The sequence below is a fragment of the Rhamphochromis longiceps genome, linkage group LG20, assembly GCF_057381845.1.
Source record: "Rhamphochromis longiceps isolate RC_006_pf linkage group LG20, R_longiceps_female_GT1.1, whole genome shotgun sequence".
Taxonomy (NCBI): domain Eukaryota; kingdom Metazoa; phylum Chordata; class Actinopteri; order Cichliformes; family Cichlidae; genus Rhamphochromis; species Rhamphochromis longiceps.
The window spans coordinates 15994773-16017768 of NC_140576.1; the positions used below are offsets into that span (position 1 = coordinate 15994773).

At 40.7% G+C, this 22996-nt stretch overlaps 1 protein-coding gene across 1 annotated transcript; it reads left to right on the top strand.

Annotated features, from left to right (window-relative positions):
• The first annotated feature begins 371 nt into the window (after window positions 1-371).
• pard6b (par-6 partitioning defective 6 homolog beta (C. elegans)) lies at window positions 372-22811 on the top strand. The gene is made up of 3 exons (XM_085393927.1): window positions 372-739; window positions 2022-2244; window positions 19086-22811. The coding sequence occupies exons 1-3, from the start codon at window positions 677-679 to the stop codon at window positions 20003-20005; spliced, it is 1206 nt and encodes a 401-aa protein (XP_085250053.1). The 5' UTR covers window positions 372-676; the 3' UTR covers window positions 20006-22811.
• The last annotated feature ends 185 nt before the right edge of the window (window positions 22812-22996 follow it).

Here is a 22996-nt window from a genome sequence, read left to right on the forward strand (position 1 = left end):
AACTGTTTAAATGATTAATGCACACGATTTTAATTTAGGGTTTTTAGAGATATGGTCATCATTACGTTAATAGAGTGAGAAAGTGCAACATCAGTGCTTCAGTTAACATGATGGCAAAAAACCATGTAAAATGGGTATTTTGTTTATGAATGACATTAAAAACAAAAAATGAGGCATTACTGTTCATTATTGTTCGAGCTATTTGGAGCATGGTTGGCACACCGTGCCAGGACAGAGTGGGCTATTCCTGGTGAGGTGGAAGGTGCTCTTATTTTGAAGCCACAGAGTATTATAGAAACCATGCCTTTTATTTTGAAGTTCCGTATCTCCGGCTCTCCGGGCACGGGCAGGGAGAGAGAGTCGCAGGCAGAGGTAAGCCAGAGACGGTACGGTGTGGGGCTGTAGCTACGGTGTCAGCGGCAAGTATGAGAGGAGACAAGTTTACGAGCTGAAGCTGGCTGATTGACAGCCTCTGTCGCATTCTGTGGAGGGACCACTTGTACCGGCGGACGTCGAGAAGACGCGGTGTAGCCTGTGCGACTAAAAAAAACCTAAACTAAACCTTTAAAAACAACTGGTGGACACACGGGGTTTGTGGATAGACGTTGGCAGCGGCGGCGGCAGGAGCAGGGAGAGAGTGTGAGTGCTTTGGCGGCGTTCCCGCTGCTAGAGAAACATGAACAAAAACCACCGAGTGCCGAGCAGCCGTTCTCTGAATGCAGTGGAGGTGAAGAGCAAGGTGGGTACGGACACTTATTTGTCAGGTATCCTTCCAGTGTTTGTACTCCAGACAACCTTCGTCCTCATTAAATCCACTCTTGCTAATTTAGCCTGCTAAAGAGGCTTGATAGCGGGTTATTATGAAGCAAGGCTTATAAACTTTAAGAGGAGCTAACCGTTTTGGTTTTTTTCCACTGTGACCACCCGAGAATTTGGTTACAATTCTTAAAACTTTATTGGTAACCGTGGCGTAGTTTTTTGGTCGTTTTACGTCTAAAGGCTAGCTAGTTTGTGACAAGGTGGAAGGTTTTTGTCAGCTGACTGCGCAGTGAGCCAGTGTCACCTGTCACAGCCTTCTCCGCCGTACTCTCCTGCTCGTTTACCGAGTACTGACTTCAAGTTTGACCCAACTCTTTAACTTAATCAAATCTGCGTGAAAAGTTTACTCAAATTACCAAAAGTTTATGTCAAATTACCTCGGTTAAAGGTGATAGTCGTTGCCTGTCGCGTTATTTGCCTGCGGTTACAGGTGTCACACGGCCTGCGTCAGGCTCGTGGCTCCATCCGCGCCCTGCTGAGGCTTGACCACACATAAGTGTAATGAATAATGACTATATTGTTCTAGAAGTTTTTGCACGCGTCGACACAAGCTGTCAAATATTTTCAGCTACAGCACTAATTTTGCCTCCCTACAGTAGTGCAATAACTATTGTTATTATTTACTCAGCTATCCCGGGTTATTTAAATTCTTTTCTCTTAACTCTTCTGAGTTAAGATTGTCTTCCTTATGTCCCCAACCACTTATTAAATTAACTCTGCTTTGCACTGATGCATAAAATAACTGATTAAGCTGGGAGATCATCTTTTGTCAGCGCTGAGCAACAGTAACCACAACAGCTGGTACCTCTCACTAACGCTACCAATGAGGCATTGTGCTCTGTCTCAGCTACAGAGCTGCCTAAAGATTAGGCGTCCAGAGCCATTGATCCAGTCAGTCCACAGGCTTAAACAGGTAAACCAGCAACATGTTTGTGGGGATTGCTGAAAGCACACTGTCTTTGTAATAGCTGCAGGATAAATATTCTGTGAGGTAGCTTGATAAAAGCTTTATCTGCAAACCTAGAGATACACAAAACACGTGAATAATTTACCACACGTGGTGTGCTTTGGCTTACGCATCAGTACAAAGTAGGCTTATCAGGCACTGTTTCATACCCTGGTTTCGGCCATACGTCACACCTGTGTGTGTATTTGTGTGTTCATTTGCAATCACATGTGAACGCCTTTCTGCCCCATCCCAGTTTGGTGCAGAGTTTCGTCGGTTCTCTCTGGAACGGTCCAAGCCAGGCCGCTTCGATGAGTTCTACGGTCTCCTGCAGCACGTGCATCGCATCCCCAATGTGGAGCTGTTGGTGGGCTACGCTGACGTGCACGGTGACCTACTGCCCATCAACAATGACGACAATTACCACAAGGCCATCTCCACAGCCAACCCTCTACTCAGGCTGTTCCTCCAGAGGAAAGGTATGCACAGAGGAAGTGTTTGGACAAAGTGTCCCAAGTTTTCATTTGTTTGCTTGGTTACACCTGCTTTGCATTGGAAATGCAAATACAGTCATTAGCATTGAAAAGCACAGCTTAGAAATATGTGATAGGCTATTGACTATAGCTGTGACAGAGTTATAAAAACTTAAGTGTCACTTTACATTGTCAGTTTTTAGGCTACTTGTTGTATGTTTCCATGTTCAGCTAAACAAACTACTAAACCGCTGGCCTCTATTTTTTTCCTTATTGATTTCTAGTTAACTAAGGTTAGGGGCCTTTTCAATTCAATTCAATTTTATTTATATAGCGCCAAATCACAACAAAAGTTGAGAGGAAGAATGCACTTGAAATGAGGAGCTGAGCAAAACAACAAGAGTAGACGAATGGAGTTCACTTTGAGTTTGTCCAGTAGACTGTTCTGTATTGCAGCTTGGTAGCTGCATGGCAATTATTTTTTTACGTGTCTGACTGTTTTGGAAATACGGGTTTCAAGTATTTCGAGCAGTGTTTCTGTAAACACTGCTGCTGCAGTTTCTAACTTCCTTTGCTGGCTCTGGTGTAATCATTGCCAATATTTCTGCCATAATTGCTCTGCTTTTGCAGTTCCCCTTGTAGATAAGTTTTTTATCTTTTAGCTAATAAAGGAAGAAGTTGTGGCTGCTCTAAATTCATGCTCTCAAGTATGGCTTACCTTTATTTCATGTGTATGATTACTGCAGGTCTTACTATATCAACCTTGGTGTCTGATATTGGCATATTGCCAATTAACATGGCATTTACTGATGTCAGTGGTCGACATTAATATGTTCTGTCTCCAAGATTTCACACGAGCTAAGTGATTGTGTTACAAAAAACTGAAAGGGTCAGGGGTTTTTTTTTTGTTGTTGTTATCATGGAGTAAATGAGGTATAAGCAAGAGCAAAAGTAAAGTAAATAGATTTGAAAACAAAATGCTGCTGTTGGCCCATAATTTCACAATCAGTGTATCCATAGTGATTACATAAACATGTTTCTGTCAGAGTATGCGTACAAAGGTTTAACCTCTCCTTTGATTTTGGAGTGTATTCCTAATCACTAAGTTGCTAAATGTGACCTGTTGAATGTGGGGAGGACCACAGGGTCTGCCTGTGCCTGTTGTGTTTAAGCCTGTGCCATATGACCCTATAGAAGCTAAGCCACTTTGTCAGAAGAAGATTAGTGGGGTCAGTGTGTATCGCTGCATGGGACTGTGTTTCAATTACATGCTCCAGACACTAGCCCCACACTGGGCTCACTGCTGCTCACATGAAAAACGCATGAAAACACCGCCTCGGCAGGAATCCCAGCCAGAACAAAAACAGAAGACAGACGCATTAATGCAGTCATAACCCCCTGCAGACCCCCTGACCTGAAACCCTGGTTTCCCTCCTGATTTGTCAGCAGGGAAACCCCCTTACTTTACCGTTAAGCACCAGTTGGTCTGAACATATAAAGCCGTGCATTGTGTGGAAGCAGCAAATTCGCAGCTTATAGATAATTTATTAAATCATATATCTGCAGGCACTGGATCTCATCTCTGATGATGGCTCTATAACAGGTTAATGGCTTGTCCATGTTGGGGCCAATGCGGAAGCTTTTTAACACTCAGTGCTTGTTTATCTGGAAAGCTTCTTACATCTTTTAGAACCCCGATCTTTTTGAAATGAGATGTCTTGTGTTCCATTTTGGATAAATAGTATTACTGAACTTAATGATCTTGTTACCATATCTGCATGTGACCCAACAGCCAAATGAAAAATCTTCATATGAACAGGTAGTTATAAATAGCATAAGGATCATGAGGTCATGATCCCTACCACAGTGTTTAGTTGTGTTTGTGTTTAGTGTACCTCACTGCATCAGTTCAGAAGTTTAGCAGTCCAGTCATCAGTTCAGTTCGAATGCTATTAGACTTCTGTGTCCTTTAAGACTGCAACTGAGTAATTATGTAAATGTCTCAGTCAGATGTGATGTGATTGGTCATTATTGCATAAGAGCAAGGCTTCAGACAAAGTAGCAGTGGGGGCCAAATTATGTTCCAACTAGGCTGGTGTGGAATAGTGCAGTGAAATCCTGCTGAACTTGGACTGGGAAAGAAAACTTGGAGCTAAAAGAACAAAAAACTGCCCACAATCTCCACATTCAGGGATTTGGATGATTTGTGTGTTTATTTTAAAAGTGTGTCTAGTCTGTGCACTGTAGAGCTCATGCGTATAATGAGGGTTATTTTTGGCACTGAATTTTATTTGTCTCAGAGACTAAATCTAGGCTGTGTATACCCTAGGCTGGGCGCTTTAGGTTTCATCCACTCGTCAGCGTGCAGATGGTTCGATGGATACTAGGCTGCAACTGTATGTAGTTGTCTGGTTGTTAAATAATGGCTACATTGTTGTTTTTCTGCCTCTGTGCTATTCAGCCATTAATGTCTTATTGTTCACTGCTGAGAAATGGCTGAAATGTTTGTGCCTCTGTTTTTGACTACTGGTCATTTTTGAAATCGCTTCAACGCACAACAAATACAACCCAGCAGCACTGGGTATTCCCTGACACCCTCCACCCCCACCCCTCCATCTGTGAACAATGTGTTGATGACTGTTGGGCTGGCAGTGAGTTGTCCACTGTTTACTGGTTGTCATGGCACCCCTAAAGAGGCCTGCTCATAGGTGGATTAATGCTGCAAAGCATGCTGGGAGCATGATTGCTAGCATTTGCAAAGACTGTCTTTGTTGAGGTTTTTTGACGACTTCACTTGTTATTAATATATCTCATGCAGTTGTAACTACTTAGAGGTGTGTCTCTCTCTCTCAGAGACTATGTATAAATGATAATGGGTAAAGTTGGGTTAAAGTGAGTGAGTTAGTGATTAATGCTATTAGTTGTTCTCATGTAAGCACTTTCTGTCTTGGTTGCTGACAAAGTGCAGCTTTTGGTTTCATTTAGGCTTTTTGTAGCATGTGCAGCCATGTAGGATGGTGCACTGTTCTGCTGGAGGAGACAGCTGCCATCAAGGAGTGTTGCTGCCATAAACAGGTGTGCCTGGTATGCACAATAATTAGATGGGTTGTATGTGCCAAATTAACAGTTTTATGAATGCCAGATTTCCCAGCAGAAACATTACACTCCAACCAGATAAGCAACAAGATAATCAGCCTGTTTCACATCACCTCTTAGTGGTTTTAATTCAGTGTGTAGCCTAGCCTGTACTACATTATTAACCTAATACCACCACTCTTATAAAGTAGTAAAACAAATTGTGCACTGATGTAGGTGTATTTGCAGTAAGACCGTTTTAGCCAGTACATCTGCCTGGATGCCTCATTATTGTAGCTCTGTTTTACATTTTCAGAAGCCCCAGGATGTTTCAGTCTTGAACTGCTCCAGTTTATAGTTGGGTTGCAACTTGCTCAACAAAATGATGTGCTATTTCAGTGGTTTTGTTGGCCTGTGTATATTGAGTTAGCATTATTATTAAATACTTCTTTTCAGGGAAACAGGAAAATGAGACACACGTTCAGCCTTGTGTTTAATTGTCTTTAAACATGGCTGACAGAAGAAGTTCTCCCTCAGTTTGACAACATGTTTGTCTGTATCAGTCATCCAGAACGCCTTTTGTGCTTGTATGCACACAACTTTCAGAGTGTCCAGGTCGTCATCCATGTAGCAGTAGCAGCTTTCAGGCAATCCCAGGGTGTGTGTTTGTTCAGTGATGTTGCTCACTGCTCTCACAGTTTCAGCTCCTAACTCTTATCCATTAACGTAAAGGGGAAAGGTATAGGGAGGGACAGAAATGACTGTATTTGTGTTTCCCAGCAGGGATTGCCTTTTAATTAGTAACCAGTGAATGAGTCACCCAGCCAGAGATGGAATATGTTCAGTGTGAAAGTACACCTAGCCTGCAAAACATGCAAAGTCTCTGAATATGATAAGAACTTGAACCTGAATCTGCTCGGCACTGACAGGGAGTGATAATGAAAGTGCACTGAGACAGACATGGAGTGGGAATGTGACATTCACAGAAGAAGAAAGGAGAGATAGACTAAGCATAGGATTTCAGATTAAGTAAGGACACCACAACTAAAGAGATGCACTTTTACTGTGGGTTTGAATAGAAAGGATATGCTGAAGAGAGATATGGTGGCAGGTGTGAAGGATGCCATTTCCCTGAGGAGCTCTTTCTGTAAAAATAACAGAAATTAGCCACCCTTGATCTGGATGTGAGGTTTTCTACAGTGCATGATGTATTCCCCAGGATGCTGTCTGTGATGAGTGAGGGGATGATGAATTTGTAGATCTTAAGGAAGAATGTGTGGAGGAGGAGCAGAACTTGAGCTTAATAAGAGATTGGAGGATGAAAGAGAGAGGGACAGTAAACAGTACTAAAGAGGGAGTAATGTATAAGGCTTTGTTTGGGCAATGCATGTAATTAGAGATGTGGGGAGATGAGAGGGAGTAGTGTTAGTGCGATCGGAATGCAACAAGAGGTAGCAAGAGAGGGAATAAGTGAGTGAGGGAAGAGGATAGCGGGAATAGTATTAGTGAGGGAGGAATGTAGAGTGAGGCCCACGCTGGGGAGGGTGGGCGAGAGAGAAAGAAATGGAAAGGAAGAAGGGAGGAAGATTGAACGGAGGGGGGTTTGGTGGAATGTGGCCAGCTTCTGATCACGTCTGCTGGCTAGATTAGACAGGACAGCAGGCCAGGCTGGACCCTCAGCTCCACAGCTCAGCTCAGTCAACAAGGTAGACAGAGGAAGAGCAGAGAAAGGATAAGGAGATCAAATAAAAGTAAGCAGGGACATGGAGGACAGAAATGAGAGAGGTGAGCCAGATCCCTGCTCGGTCTCTCCTTTGAAACCTGACTGAATGAGACTATGCAGGCTGCAAGCAGATGGAGGAAGAGCAGTGGTGACAGCAGGAGGCCAGGCTCTGTTATATAGAGGCTGTCAGAATTCTCAGCTTAGGGTTGGTTAAGGAAGATGAATGAATAAATGAATGGGTAGAAGGAGGGAAGGAAATGTGTTGACTGCATGAGAAATATGAAGAAGGGAGAAACCGCACATTCAATTAGGAGAAGGAGTTGGATGACGGGGAGGGTGAGGGTTGGGGAGTTGGGAAAAGTGGACTGTTTACTGTTACAAACCACAAAGAGTAAACTGATATGGAGAGGTTATAACTGAACTGTACTAGTCGGAGAAAAGATCAGGGAGATACGCACACTGTGTTATGAGATGTGATTGAACTTTGTCGGCTTGGCACATTTTAGAAGTACGTGATGATATGTTGTAGTTGTTCTCATGAGTTGAAACAGAAACTTCAGACACGCGTGTTTGTTTATGGTTTTCAAATAATTTACACAAAGAGAGAGCAGTTATTTTTGTTATAATGTGAATACCATGGATGTACTATGAAATATGTTGTTTTCCACTCAATGTCAAGATAATTTCCCGGATAATTTATGATCTTTAGACTTTTAGTTTCACTTGCAAGCAGAAAGATGTGCTTTCCCGATTTTTAATTAAGCCATGTGTCCCCCTGGGCTTTAAACTACAGAGATATTGATCTGAAGCGTGATAACCAATATGCTTATCTGTGATTATTATTATTATTTAAAATCTCACCATTGTAGCATATTTACCCTGGCTATGTTCTGACATGCAGCTCCCAAAAGCTGTTGCCTAACCACCTTCACTGTTTGTATTCTTTCTTTCTTTCTTTCTTTCTTTCTTTCTTTCTAACAGAGTTATATGGAAGTGTTGATATTATAGGATAGGTATGAGTTAGGGGTGGGCGATATAAACGATATACGATAGAAACGATATAAATTTGGCCAACGATAGAGATTTTGACTATATCGCTCTATCGCGATAGCGCATGTTGATGATGTCATCAAGCTTCGCCTGTTTTGGCCGAAAGCATCGCAGCGGCTACAACCATTATCATCTGCAAATTATGGCGGGCGACAGTCATAGCAAAGAGATGAAGCACTTTTGAAATATGGGGAAAGCCAAAAACTGCGCTTCCTCCACTTCCGTAACATTGATTCATTAATGTTGAATTCTCTCGCAGCTGTTCTATTTCCATGTTTTTGCAGTATATTAATAACTAACCTCGTATTGTGGATGAATAATCTCAGTTGTTCTCCTGACTGAAGTTTGGCCCGTGTATAGCATCCTGCTATGCGATTGCATTTGTCCCTAACCACCAGAATCCCTCACGTTAACTTTTATGGAGTGGAAAAAAAGTTGGCGTTCATCCTAATGTTATACTAACATAGCTGTGTCGCAAGCAATCACGTAGCACAACATTATATACCAGGTAGTCCAACTTCAGTAACCCTGCAAACGCCACTGCTGTTTAGTTTTCTGTCTTCATTTATGTTGGAAGTGGTAGCAGAGCTGTACGTTTTATTTAGGTTCAAAAATCTCTCAGTCAGAACATGGTATGTCATGTTTAGGTGTAAACTAGCGAGCTAACTTCCTGTTAACTTTAACTCCGTTAAATGTAATAAATTCTGTTTTCATGGATGCCTGGATGTTAAACTTAATTGTTACACCCGATAAAGCAGCAACACTGATCATTTTATTAAAGATGAAAGACTTTAGACCGTTTTTAACTCTCGGTGTTCGTTTGACTTTGGGACCTGAAGATGACGGAGTTTTGGACCCAGATTACTCCGCGAAGCTCCTCACTACGGCAGCCATAATGCTCTGACAATCCATCAAAACATTTTTAACAGATTTCTGCACGCCAAAATCGGTTCGAGGTCAGTAAGCACAACCAGAATTCATACATAAGGCACACTCTCGATTTTTGAGGTTTTAAGTGTGCCTTATAGTGTGGAAAATACGTTATACAGAAGAAAAGAATATATCGTGATATATATCGTTACCGCACATGCTTCAAATTATATCGCGATATGAATTTTAGGTAATATCGCCCAGCCCTAGTATGAGTCTATCCTAAAATAACACTTGAATGACCATAACATAATGGAAGATTACATGTCATTTTTTCCCTGCACATGCTGACTGTAATGAGATCCCTTTGTAACATGATTCCAGCACAAACAATATTTCCCACAGATTGACTTTGAAAGGAGGTAGACTCACTTTTTTTATGTTATGAAATCATTCCATTTTTAAGTTTCTCTTTTAAGTAAATAGTCGCTAGATAACACTTTGTGAAACAACGAGCAGTGCAATCATCTGCTTCTCCAGTGAGTCTCTGACAAGCAAATTCCAAATCTCCACGTTTTGTCCTTGAAATGGTTTGTACTTTGTCACAGCATAGATTTTTGGCTTGTCATAGTAGAGAAAGTCAAATCATGACTAAAATTATTTGTGATTGGTCCCTTATTTTCATTTGAGCCAGCATAAACAGTCCCCAGACTCTGAAAGTGAATCAGCTGAATTCGTCACTTGTATTTTTCCTACAGTGAGATCTAAAACAGTCATCTGTAGAAAAAAGTCCCGTTTGAGGCCCTTATCTAATTTGATTCTAAGAATATATCCTGTTTATATGTTTATATATCCGGAACAGTCTGGACCTCCTCCACCCCACACCATTGAGGAACGCCGGTGGGGGAGGCGGCGGTGTCGGTCAGGACCGTATCCCAGCTGCCAGCTTCTCAATATGACGCTCAGTCTGGTCCTGCTTTTCTTCCCGCCGGCGACGTGACACCACCGCCTGCTCCTGTTGTGTGGCCGCGAGTTCAGCCACCATTCAGGCCAGCGCCTTCCCTGGCTGACCCAGTCCTGGGTCTGCCGTGCCCCCTTTCTATGTTTCGGCACCACTGTAACAATCACACGGCAGACATATCCATAGTTTCATGCTTTTCAGTGTCTTGCTTTTATTATCACTCACGGTTGCTTGTTTACACACTGGCTGTAGCTTTTTAGCTCACAGCCACACACTCCAACAACAACAATAACCAGACCTTTTATGCTGGTGAGGCACGTTTGCAGATGCCGTGCAGGTGTGTCCATCGCCCCTGCAGCAGCACCATGGCCCGCCACAGAGACAAAGAAGGACTCAAGCTGAGAGATGGGCCGCAGTGACTAAGAGACATGTTGAGTGAGGGTAACAGGAATAACATCTGGAGGACAAGGTCAGGAGGTATTACAGGAAAGAGAGAGGCATCTGTGCCAGCACAAAATAAATTGATGGAATTGCTGAATGCTGCAGGAACAAGACCAAAGCACGCATACATGCATACTGAGAGTGTGTGAGCTGGCAAATAAAGTGTGTTAATTCTGCATTAAACCTATTAGTTGTACAGGGTGTGGGCCATTTATATGGATACACCGTAATAACATGGGAATGGTTGGTGATATTAAAGTCCTGTTTGTGGCACATTAGTATATGTGAGGGGGCAAACTCCTCAAGATGGGCGGTGACCATGGTGGCCATTTAGAAGTCGGCCATCTTGGATACAACTTTTGTTTTTTTCAATAGGAAGAGGGCCATGTGACACATCAAACTTACTGGTAATGTCACAAGACAAACAATGGTGTGCTTGGTTTCAATGTAACTTTATTCTTTCATGAGTTATTTACAAGTTTATAAAATGTGTTCAATGTGCTGCCCATTGTGTTGGATTGTCAATGCAACCCTCTTCTCCCACTCTTCACACACTGATAGCAACACCGCAGGAGAAATGCCAGCACAGGCCATTCCCATTTTATTACGGTGTATCCATATAAATGGCCCACCCTGTACATTGCTTCATTACAGCTGATTCCCCCTCCAGTTTTGGTCTTTTTGATAAATGGCTGCTGTCAAGACAGGGTAATAAAGCAGGGCTGATGTGTGTAATGGAGAATTCATGACAGATCGTATGAAAAGGCTTAGGAGCAGGCAGTCATGTTCATGACCGGAGTCTTTTAAATAATGGATCTAATAAGCAATTACTCAAATTGACAACTCAATTCTACATGAAGACTTCCTTTGCTCAAGTTCGCCTCATACCTCTACAAGTCTGCACAGCCTCCCTCCTTCTATTTCTTTCTCCTTCCCTATCAGCAGAATTAAGGCACTTTTTATCTGAGCTGTGCCAGGAAGGTATGCTCACCACACCAGGAATAGCAACCCTCTGGGAATTTACTCCTTTGAAAGTATTTTTTTTATCACCTCCTGTCCTCTTTGTGTTTTTTCTTCTCTTTTTCTGCATTTTGTGTCTCTCCTTCCTGCTTCTTTTTTCTGTTTTTGGCACCATCCCTGTTTTTTCTCATCTGTCCAAGTTCACACTGACACACACATCATGTACTCCCCCTCTCCTCCCCCTCTCTTGTATCGTTCTGTGTCGGGAACAACGCAGCACCAGCTGTGTGGTGAACATCCAGGCTTGTCATCAACAAACCTGACTGTTTCCAGAACACCACAACCTTCACCTGCTCGTCTTTTTCTTTGCGCTATTCTTACTCCTATCCTTGAGACATGCCATACGTTTTATATGGAGGGTTGGCTTGATGGACAGCACTTGTTAAACAGTTTTACTCTCATCTGAACCACTGATGAGTGCACAACTATCCTTTTAAAAGAATATAAACATAGAGCCAAAAGTGTTGGCTACAGTAACTGGACTGATGATGGCAGCTCTTGTAGCTCCTTCCTGATCTTGTTCTTCCACCCAAACATGGTGTCAGGTTTCCCTGACGCTGCACCTGGGACAACTAATACAAGGAAGTAATGGATTTAATGTCACTGTTGTAGCAGGGAAAGCCTCTTGTCCTCCAATAATGCTGGATAATCATAAGTATAGTCACTACTGAACAGGTCAGCATCATTAGAATAAATGCAGTAATGCTTTACTAAAGACAGAAGTACATTAATGTCCATAGAAAAAGGTGCAGCTCAACAGATGCACCGATGCATAATTGTGTAATATAGCCTATTGTTTTTCACCTGTTAGAGTCTATAATAACAATAATAATAAAGCTGGAAATTCTGGTGTGAGCGGATATGGCATGTTGTGATTGCCCACACATATCACTTCTGTGCGAGTAATATGGTCAATTTGAGAGTACAAAGGTGGAGCATGATAGATCCAGGGCATTTAAAAGTAGAGTGTTAGGGCAATGATGCAGTTGACCTGTGCGTGCCATTTGAAATGAGTGACCTCCTCTCCGTAGGCAGAGATGTCATAGTTCTTTCAGTGTCAGGATGAAGATGCATTCGTTGTTCACCCTGTGCGTGCTTGTGTGCGTTAGTTACATGCTACGGAGAGGGGTGACTGAGCATCACTGCATGTGTCCTCACTTGTGGCTATGTGCTGCTGGGTTGTCATTTTCTCCTCCACTGCTTCGCTTCCTTTGCTCCTCACTAACTCCATTCAGAGTGTGGGAAATCAAAGCAGCCACTGCATATTTGAAATACCTAACCTGTTCAGAGCCATGCCAAGTGTGGGGATAGTGATTATGCTTTCTATTTAGAGTTTGTGAATCATATCTCAAATATGAGCGCTGATACCAGTTAAACTGCATGATTACTGAGCAAGGAATAAAGCTAGGATAGCACCGGTTTGAAATTCTGGACCGACACTTGTCATACATTTCTAGTTTTGAGCCAGGGGAAGCAAAGAAGCTAGTAAAGAGCTGTTTTAAAATCTTGAACTTGTCTATTTATTGTTTTTTGTTTTTGTTTTTTTTAATCATGTGTGACGAACCCAACTGTTACCTTATGTTATGGAGAGAAGCAAAAAGGACTTGGGAGGACATTAAAAGAAACATTTTGATAGCTTAGCGTTAGGGACTCAGTGATGACTTAACTGGAAGTCGACAAGCCTTCACAAAGCTTTGAGCTGATATTTTTCATAATGGAACCATAAGCAGCTATAACTGACATCTTCCAAACATTTTCCCAGTATGGTTAGTGTTGGAGTCTGTCTGTGTAGTTCTTTGGCTGAGAATAGGAGATTGTGGGAAACCAACCAGTGCAGAGGCTACAGAAGCCCATTTACACACAAAATCTTCCAAAATCTAATGGTGCAGCTCAGTGGCCATAATGTTAAGTGGAATGTTGATTGGTTTAAATGGCTGGCTTGAACAGAAAGTGGAGTTTACCACAAAAATGAAGAGTGTCCTCTCTGCCTACAGGACCACCAAATCACAAACATCCGAGTAGCTCACATTACTGGTTGTTCCATGTATTTGTCACACGGCCACAGATGACAGCACACAGCTGCGCATGTTGATGTGGGTCTGTATGGCTTTGTGTTGCACTATGTTGCAAGGACCTCAACTTGATGCAAAAAAGAGTGTAGTGCCTAGAATATCCTCGTAGTTGAAAGATCATTCAGTAAAAAGCTAATATTCCTAGAGCATGACTGATATCAAAGATTTTTATGCTCCATAATGATATCTGACGATTTAATAATCACCAAAATCCAATATGTCAGCCAATGTTTTTTTTTCCCCCTTCTTCTTTCAAACATACCACAAAATCCCAAAACAAATTTCACTAACATTTTTTGTGTTTACTTTTTTAAGCCATATTAAGATAATATGAGGAGTTGCAATAGAGGGTGGCTCAAGAGTTGGGCAGGTCTACTTATCCGTGGCTCCTCCAACATCCATGCTGAAATGTCTTTGGGCAAAGTACTGAACCCTGAGTTGTCCCTGATGCATCTGTCAGAGCGTTTGAACGTTAAGTTAAAGGTGCTTAGTGTTGTATGAATGCGTGTGAATAGATGAAATTTGAAATCTAAGGCTCAAACCAAGAACCCAAATATTCAAAGTTTTGACTGCCAAATCATCTTTTCTCATCATTTTAAAAATGCATACCCGTGGTATGTGAAGACTGAAAACTTGATCAACTTGGCAATGAATATACTAGCATGTGTTTCTCATTCCTGGCTGCACTGATTTATTGCCAATGTGTCCATAAATTTTATGAGTTTAAACAGCAGCCTTGTGATAAATATCTTCAGAAATCTGAACATTATAAAATATTTCTGTTTCCTGCCCTTATAGTCCACCTCCAATGGTTTAATCATTAGCCAAATCAGTCACATACCTCTACGCACTGGACCACTGTCAAGCTCAAAGTGTTTACCAAGGACTGAGGGAATAAAAGTGATGTATGCTGAACATATGCAAACACACTCAACAGCAAACACAGAACTACCCTTCTGAATTTCTTAAATAAAGGAAGGAATGGAGAACTTTGGGATATGGGTGACAGACCCAAAATAGACCCAAACCCTTTGAAGCAGCTGTTCTAGACGTTGTCCTTCTTTAGGTATGCTCTAAATATTTAACTATACACTATTCCCCAAGCTCTGTGGTGAGTTGTTCTGGGCTAGCCAGTTGTAATTGTCGCTCAAGCTAATTATTATTATTTAAATTATTTCAACAGACATAAATATGATAATGCATTAGATTTTTAGATTTTTAATATACACCATATAACCCACTTAATATATGTATATACATAACATAATTTATTTTTTTTAAAAGTGTGGACATTTTGTAAAAAATGATTATTATGTTGACGTTATATCGGTATCTATGAGCTTATTTCCGAAGAATGCTCATTACCAGCTTTTTTTTCTTGAGCTCACAGTTAAAAACTATTCTTATATTTCTTATATGAGGGGAGTTATTATTTCATGTCAGTGCAAGCCTTAAAACATCAAACCCATCTGAGCCTAAACAGTAACACAGGAAATCACACACAATATTTTTTAAATACTTTTTAATAGTATTTTTTAATACTAATATCTGTACTTCTACTTAAGTACAGAATCTCTGTACTTTTTCCACCTCCGGTGACCTAATAATTTTAAAACTTGGTCATGTTTATTATAAACATCCACCTAATTGCTCGATTGAACAGTCTAAAACATGTTTTACCAAATCCTGATTTCTTGTTTTTTTTGCATATTTGTCACAATGAAACTTTCATGAAACTTAATTTTTTTTTAATATTAGATAGAGAACCTAAATAATACAAAATATGTTTTTTAAATGATGATTTCATTTTCATTTAAGTCGACAGGTTCTTTTTAAGTGATTTCTTGATACAGCAGGTCTGGCAGTAATCAGGCCTAGATCTGGCTAGTGAAATTGGTGGATAAGCTTTCCAAAAATATAGTTAATGACAGGTAATTCATCATTTAATAAAAGGGGGGAAATTACTTCTTTCACACAGAGCCATGTAGGTTTGGATAAAAACAAAATAGGACCTCCTTTTACCCCCATTACCTTATATATTATTGGTTTAGCAATACTCTATTAAAATTTGTTTTGATACCATCCATGTGGCATCAGGAAGTTTGTTCTTTTGAGTATTAAATTAGACTAATCTGGGAGTTTTACTCTAAAAATAAAAAGAACAATAGAAGATAAATTCCGTAAACATGAAATGCTGTGTAGTATATTGTCTTGCCTTTTGTGCCTGCTTGTGTTTTTGCAGATTCTTGCATATGTTGCATACTGGTGATCTCAGAAAGCGGTATGAGTGTCCACCATTTGATACCAAAATAGCGTTTCTTAGTTGTTCTGAGGGCCTGTGAGTGGCCCCGAGGGACCGCCATATTCTTTTTACTCAAATATAACTCTATTGTCAGGTCTGGTCCTTTCATATGGTGCAGATGGAGAGATGGTTTAGATGAAAAGAAGTCTAGAGAGAGTGAAATGAGATGTGGAGCTGCGCATGACTGCACTGCAAGAACAACCTCTGTGTCGGCTGTGCAGGGACGTGCATATATGCGCATGCGCAAGTGTTTCAAAACATCCATCTGTGCACTATTTGCATATTGCTCTTTGGAACAAGAACCTAGCACGCATGATGAAATGTGTTTTAGCATTTACCTAGTTCTTCGAAGAAAGCTGTATTTCTTCTTCATGTGGAAATGAGCCATAAGATCAAGCCTGGCAAAGATATAGTAAAAGTGTATACACTAACTCTTGCCTCATGGGAACTGAAACATAAGACAGCCACTCTTTCTCGGGACAGTCGATCCTTTGTTTTGGCTTTCGGGATGGAGAGGGGAGTGGTGAGGTGTGTACCTGTCAGAACCTGAGAAGCTGAATCCTTATCAGACACCCGAGTGGATTTTTTTTCCCAGATTACTCAAATACATGTTCAGAGGGAGAAACAAACTGTGAGGGGAGAGGTATTCAGTGTAAGACTGACAGTTTTTTTCCCTTTTTTTTCTTTTCTTTTATTAATAGCGCTCTTTTATCTAAAAGCAGAGTTTACAAAGTGCTGTCAAAACAGGAAAAAATTATGAATTTGGAAAAGGTGGGCAAGTTAAAGACTCATTCAAAATAGAGATGATAAAAATATCACCAGAAACAGACAAAAATAGGGACTGGAGAAGAGGCGAAAGAAGAGTATGAAAGATGTTAATGTTTAGCTTCTTGTATACTGGTTAACTATTCGAGAGCCAAGGGTCATATTTTTCCCTCTGTTACCTTGGCCAGCCTTGGGCCTTGTTGTAATGCCACCCATGTCGGGACTTTTACGAAAAGGCAAGCATAAATAGTGCCATTAATGTTATTGTTTGTATTGTTTTTATTTTAAAAAATAAAGCCTAAAATATTTTTTTGCCATCTTTTGCTCCCCACGGCATTCAAAATGGTACTGAGTATTTTACTGGTTATCAAGTTTGAAATTATAGTACTGTTAAAAAAAACCCTACTCCACAGATGCCAAACTTATTTTACATAGAGGTTCACATACAACCCACTTTGATCTTAAGTGGGCCAGACCTTTTAGTCTGTCACAAAGTTTAACCATGCATTTAACTCATTCACTGCCAGGGTTTTTGAGCATTTTTACTCATTTTTGAAGAGCCACAGAAAACTGTGTGTTATGATCACATAAACGCTGAACCTACCAAAATGAAGAACAGACTCTCTTCTTCCATCCAAAAAAAAAAAGCTTGTTTCTACCATTTTCCGTTCTTTAGTAATCAGCTGTAGAAAAGAGGTGGGTTCCACCAAAAATGCCTGTTTTGACCAAAAAAAAGGGAGAAAACGAGCTTTTTGTGAAAAATACATTTCAAGCAGTCTGATGTTCACTGACAAGCTGCCCGAGGTTGTATTCTAGCCCCTCCCATTGAAAACGTAATTGACGTCTATAGACGTCAATGGCAGTGAATGAGTTAACTACCCATTGTAAAAAATAAAACGACAACAAAAAAACAAACCTGAAATTTCTATTTCTTAATTGTTTTCTGTTATATAATATATTATTTACTTTTTAATTACTTTGGTGATTCTGGCCCCTGGGTCTTGTATTTAGCATCCCTGCCCTACTCATTCCTGGTTGTGAAATTTAAAAGTGATAACTTACCAAATTGTATCAAAAGAAAAAAAAAATTAATCTAGAGCTTGTCTAACATGCTAGTCTCCCATCAGTGTCCTTTCAAAGATCACAAGCATTTGCAGACAACCAGAAAAAGCTGCTGGCCTCAAAGCAAAGTTAAGCCTTCTTCCAAAGATAGTAGCTGACTGCAGTTACAGAATGGCAGTAGTTTAATGGATGGCACAAACAGGCAGAAAGGGAAGCTTATAGGTTGTAATGCTGTTTGCAATGCAAGGACAGTGATTGCTTTCACTTTGGTTTTAATTGAGCTCTGTTTTTAGATTTCATGAGGCAAGCAGTGCCTGTCTTGCTTGCCGTGGTGGAATTGTACTGCATTGTATGATGGTGACAGCCAAAACACAACAGTGTTTTTGTTTCAAATGTGACCTTTGTGTGATGTAAAAAGTTAGACGGTCAGCATTTGCTTTTTTGTAAGTGACATGATAACATTGATATCATTTAAGCCAGGAGATGCTTAGCTCGTCTTAGCTTAGCCTTGCTTAGCTTAATAGTTAAATATGCAACCTAACAAAAATTTGCCTACTAGCACTTTTAAAGTTTGTTAATTAAGATGTAATATTTTTTAAATTTATTTTTTGAACTTTGGTATGGATTGGATGGAGTCCAGGAAGTCACCACAGCAAGTAATCCATAGTGTAGCACCCCATACAAATGTGTACTACAACTTTAAGTCCCCAGCCTTTGTTCTAAACTCGCTGTGGATCAGGGCCTAGCCTACTGCAGTGCACTGACAGGGTCATGGCTGCTATGACTCCTAAAGCATCTTTATCATAGCAGTGGTGTGTGCATAATGAAATTAATGCATCCATTAATATTATAATTATAATTTAGAATTGCATGTTCTCTTTGCAAATTAATACAATAATTATTACATTACTATGAAAATTAAATTTCTTCCCTCCAGTGGTGATAACAGCATAACTGAATGTAATGCTTTGTTGTATGCCTGTACTCTTCTTTGCTCATTTTAATAAGGGCACTCTATTTATTTATTTATTTTCAATGAAGATGCATATCCAAGGCTGAGAAAACAGATGCATGTTGACGATCTGATACCAAGAATATGCCGATTAAAATCTTGTGTGTAATATATTTTATCTACTCGGTTCATGAGATTGTATGCAGCATAAGTAAGCTCATTTGTGGGTGGCTGTGTGTCAGAGAGAGCTGATGGGAGTTGACTTGAGGTAGCTGGTGTGCCATTTTGCATCAGTACAACCTGAGGGGAGCTATAGGGATCAGTGTCTTGTGTATGTTTAGCACAGACGCCCTGCAGGTATGCCTCAGGCTGAGAGCAAATCATTATTCATTCTTCTAAACTGCATGATGCAACACTGTGTCAGCTTGAATAACAATTTGATGTGTAATGAGCCTAGTGTGGTATTACTGAAAAAATTAACCAGCTTTTATTAACATCCTCTTTGTTTCTCTGTTCCTCTTCTATTTCTCTACTTCCTGTCTTCTACTTAACAGAGGAAGCTGATCATGGAACATTTGGTACCGATTCCCTGACCAGGAAGAAGAACACTGTGCTTTCTGCGGTTCTTCTGCGGCCTGATCACAACAAGAAAAAACCTCCAGTGATAATCAGCCTCCCTAAAGACTTCCGGCCTGTATCGTCCATCATCGACGTCGACATCCTCCCAGAGACGCACCGACGTGTTCGTCTGTACAAGCACGGCCAGGAAAAACCACTGGGTTTCTACATCCGCGATGGTTCCAGTGTACGGGTCACCCCACAGGGCTTGGAGAAAGTCCCAGGAATATTCATCTCTCGCTTGGTGCCAGGCGGGCTTGCGGAGAGCACCGGCCTACTGGCGGTTAATGACGAAGTGCTGGAAGTGAATGGTATCGAGGTTGCTGGGAAGTCGCTGGATCAGGTGACAGACATGATGATCGCCAACAGCCACAACCTCATCATCACCGTAAAGCCTGCCAACCAGCGGAACAATATCGTTCGTAGTGGAGTAGGCGGAGGAGGGGGTGCAGCATCTGGTAGTTCAGGACGCTCATCAGACAGCGGCGCCAGTTACTACGGCTACTCGTCACACAGTGCTGCAGCCTCCATACCACCACACATCATCCAGAACTTCCCTGTTGGGGAGTTGGAGAGCGATGAAGATGAAGAGGACTTGGTAATCGAGGCTGGAGGCGAGGCTGAGCCAATCAGACATGTGGCCTCCAACCACAGCATGAGCTCACTGCCTCGTTACGAACCACACCTCAACCTCCGCACCACCACCACTTCCACCTTCTCCATTAACACCAATGGGACCCTGCCCACCAGCGGCAGCAGTAGTTCCCTAAGCAACATCAAGGCTACAACGCCGTCCCCAGACAGAGCCATGGAGAGGGGGAGTTTGGAGGAGGACGGTACTGTTATAACGCTGTAGACTGGACATTCTGGACATTTTACACACTACACACTGGAGACCAGAGAAATAAACACTCTTGTACTTTAACACACATGGAGGGTTGATGGAGAAATCAAATAAAACCCAGGAACGTACAGTTCCATCTCACAGTGACTAAACCTGAGAAGCACAAACATACGTCTGCGTATTACATCTCGACCTACTAAATTTGTCCTTTCACATCAAACACTACACCCCCATACTTTGCTCTTCTGAATGCCAATGACCACATATTTGTGCCATAGCAGTGACAGCCCCCATTCCTGGTTCTGCAGCCACAAAAACAACAACAGAAAACCCCCCCGAAAATGTCCACTGTTTCTGTTTATTCTAAACGCACCTGTTTTTAATCCCATAACTGTTATTCCGCCGAACTTCCTTTAGCGGGCAGAGATAGGAAGCCCATCCATACCCATTACATATTTCCTCTTTTTAAGTCGTGCTAACAAGCTAATATCACCCGTAAAGCAAAAACACTGTTTTTTCTTTTTCTCTTGTCACTCTGAAGCATGCTTTGATCGCCTGCCTTCTCCCAGGTAACCACAGCATGAGTGCAGAATTTTCCCTCACAAGGCACAGCAAACAACTATGCTGAGCTCTGGAAAAAAAAAATATACACACACACACACACACACACACACACACACACACACACACACATATATATATATATATATATATATATATATATATATATAAAAAAATAAAAATTATTTTTTTTTTGGGAGGAGAATCCCATATAGAAGAAGTATTGTTTTCTTTGTGCTGGCTCAGATGGCATTAAACACTGCTGTCTATACTTGATGTGACAATGACTGATAATGAAAGATTGGTGATTTTGATAAATATTTGCACATCTTGTCCTTGGGCTTTTCCTATCCTGTCTTTATTATTATTATTATTATTAATACTTGGATCCCGCAAGTGACAGTGCTGTTTTTTATTTGACCAGTTAGAAGTTGTTGGACTAGGAAATCTTCTAGTTAATTTCCCTGTTGTATTTCATTCATATTGAACTTTTCCTTATCACGACAAGGGCTATTTCCCCTGCTGCATGTATACAGAAGAAACGATGTGAATGGGATTTTTAATTTAGTTTGCAATAGTGTTCCCCTCTTCCTTCTTTTTGGACCATAACTCAGTACATCTAATCTCAGTGCCGTCTCATTGCAACATGTCTTGCTTTTCATTGTATTATTATTGAATTCAGTTAATCACTTAAGATAATGTAACTTAACAACTGTCTTTACAGTGGCTACTAAGGACCCCAAAGCACTTTACACAACCAGTCATCCACCCATTCACACACACATTCACACACTGGTGATGGCAAGCTACATTGTAGCCGCAGCTGCCCTGGGGCGCACTGACAGAGGCTGACATGAAGGAGTGGGTTAAAATGAATGGCTCACATAGTCAGAAGTGAAAAACTTCCTGGTTCCAAAGTACGCCCTTGTAGGACTGAGTCACGGTGAAACAAACACACACGCAAGGCAAAAGCTGATTCACTCTCTGTATTTGATAAAGGTGAGGCAGGGCTGGCTTGTGTACAGAATATCTTGGCCCTGACCTGCATTTTTGTGGTTTCAGTAGGATGATTTCTTGTCTGTAATGAACGTCCGTTTACTTTGATTTTTTTTCTACCACTCAGACATTGTGAAATGTCTGAGTGAAGAAGTAACTCTCACAGTTCCTGTTCATAAAGCAGATCCACAACATTTATTGAAAGCACACTATAGATCCACCATTACCATTACAAGCTGCTGCCTCCCTGAAGTGAGAGCAGATGGTCTATTATTTCTTTCATTGATTTTTTTTTTTTCCTGTTAAAAGTTTTAACCCTGACTTTAGCATGGATTTTATCTCACCCACAATATCATGGCTGGCACACACTGCACTTCCAGTGAAACACCACTGCACTAATGTTTATCATTTATAGCTCTGTTTATTGTTTATTACACAGTGAATCATTGACTAGAAACCTTCACACAGGTTGTGTATAACCACCCACTTGTTTATTGTAACTTATATGTGTAAGGTACTGTGTTTTGGGCCTTTTTATGGTACAGCACATGCTGGTGGGACTTGTCTTCTTTCATTCCCGATCTTAAAGCACAGCGATGAGTCGTACTTTGGATGGAAGGCTTTTAGAAGTCACTGTTAATTTATTTCCTCTACTTTTACCACAGGACACTGGGATTGTAACCACAGCAACATTTTTATTTATTCTCTAATCAGATGTCGGCATATTTTTCTTTCTTTGTACACATTTTATGACTTTATTTTTATAACTGATATATTGTTTATCTGTGATTGTTGTTTTTGGTCATAAATCTCACGGTACAGTAGATTTTTATTGTCCATTAGAGATGATTTCAGTAGGTGATTTTACGGTTCTGGCTGAAGCAACAGGAGAGTCTGTGCAAGACATGACACCATTATTGTTTTTGTTTTTTTTCATACTGTGAATTATGATTTCTGTGGAATAAAAACATGTATTAAAGCAACCTTGAAACAGGCTAAATGTTTTACTCTGTCAGAAATTTTTTAAGTGATCGAGCAATGATTGTTGCTTGCCAGATAAATTCTATGTTTTAGACTTGTAATGAAGATTGTCTGTCAGTATTTTCATATTGATGCTTTTATTTATCTATATATATACCTGTAACTGCTGATTGGAGGAACTGGATAAAATATAAAATAAACTAATATGTAGCAATAGTCAGTGGTTGGATTTTGTTGCGGCCTAAATCAAGGTTATGGAAGCTGGGGGTCTGTCTACAAATAAAAACTGTTACAAGTGGCTGAATTTTTAACCAATTTGCAAGCAGGTCTTATTAAAAATTCAGTTGCTGTTACATCCTGCTTGGTTCTTGTTCCCTCCTGTGCTGCTCCAATTTAAAAAAAAAAAAAAAAAAAAAAAAAAAAAAAAAAAATATCCCGAAGATGCCACTGACCTGCTTTTCAGGT

What these genes read in the sequence shown, in the direction of transcription:
- pard6b (XM_085393927.1), top strand. Translation starts at nt 677, where the DNA reads ATGAACAAAAACCACCGAGTGCCGAGCAGCCGTTCTCTGAATGCAGTG. An exon ending in CAGTGGAGGTGAAGAGCAAG is followed by an intron (nt 740 to 2,021) that starts GTGGGTACGGAC and finishes GCCCCATCCCAG; the next exon opens with TTTGGTGCAGAGTTTCGTCG. An exon ending in GCTGTTCCTCCAGAGGAAAG is followed by an intron (nt 2,245 to 19,085) that starts GTATGCACAGAG and finishes TCTACTTAACAG; the next exon opens with AGGAAGCTGATCATGGAACA.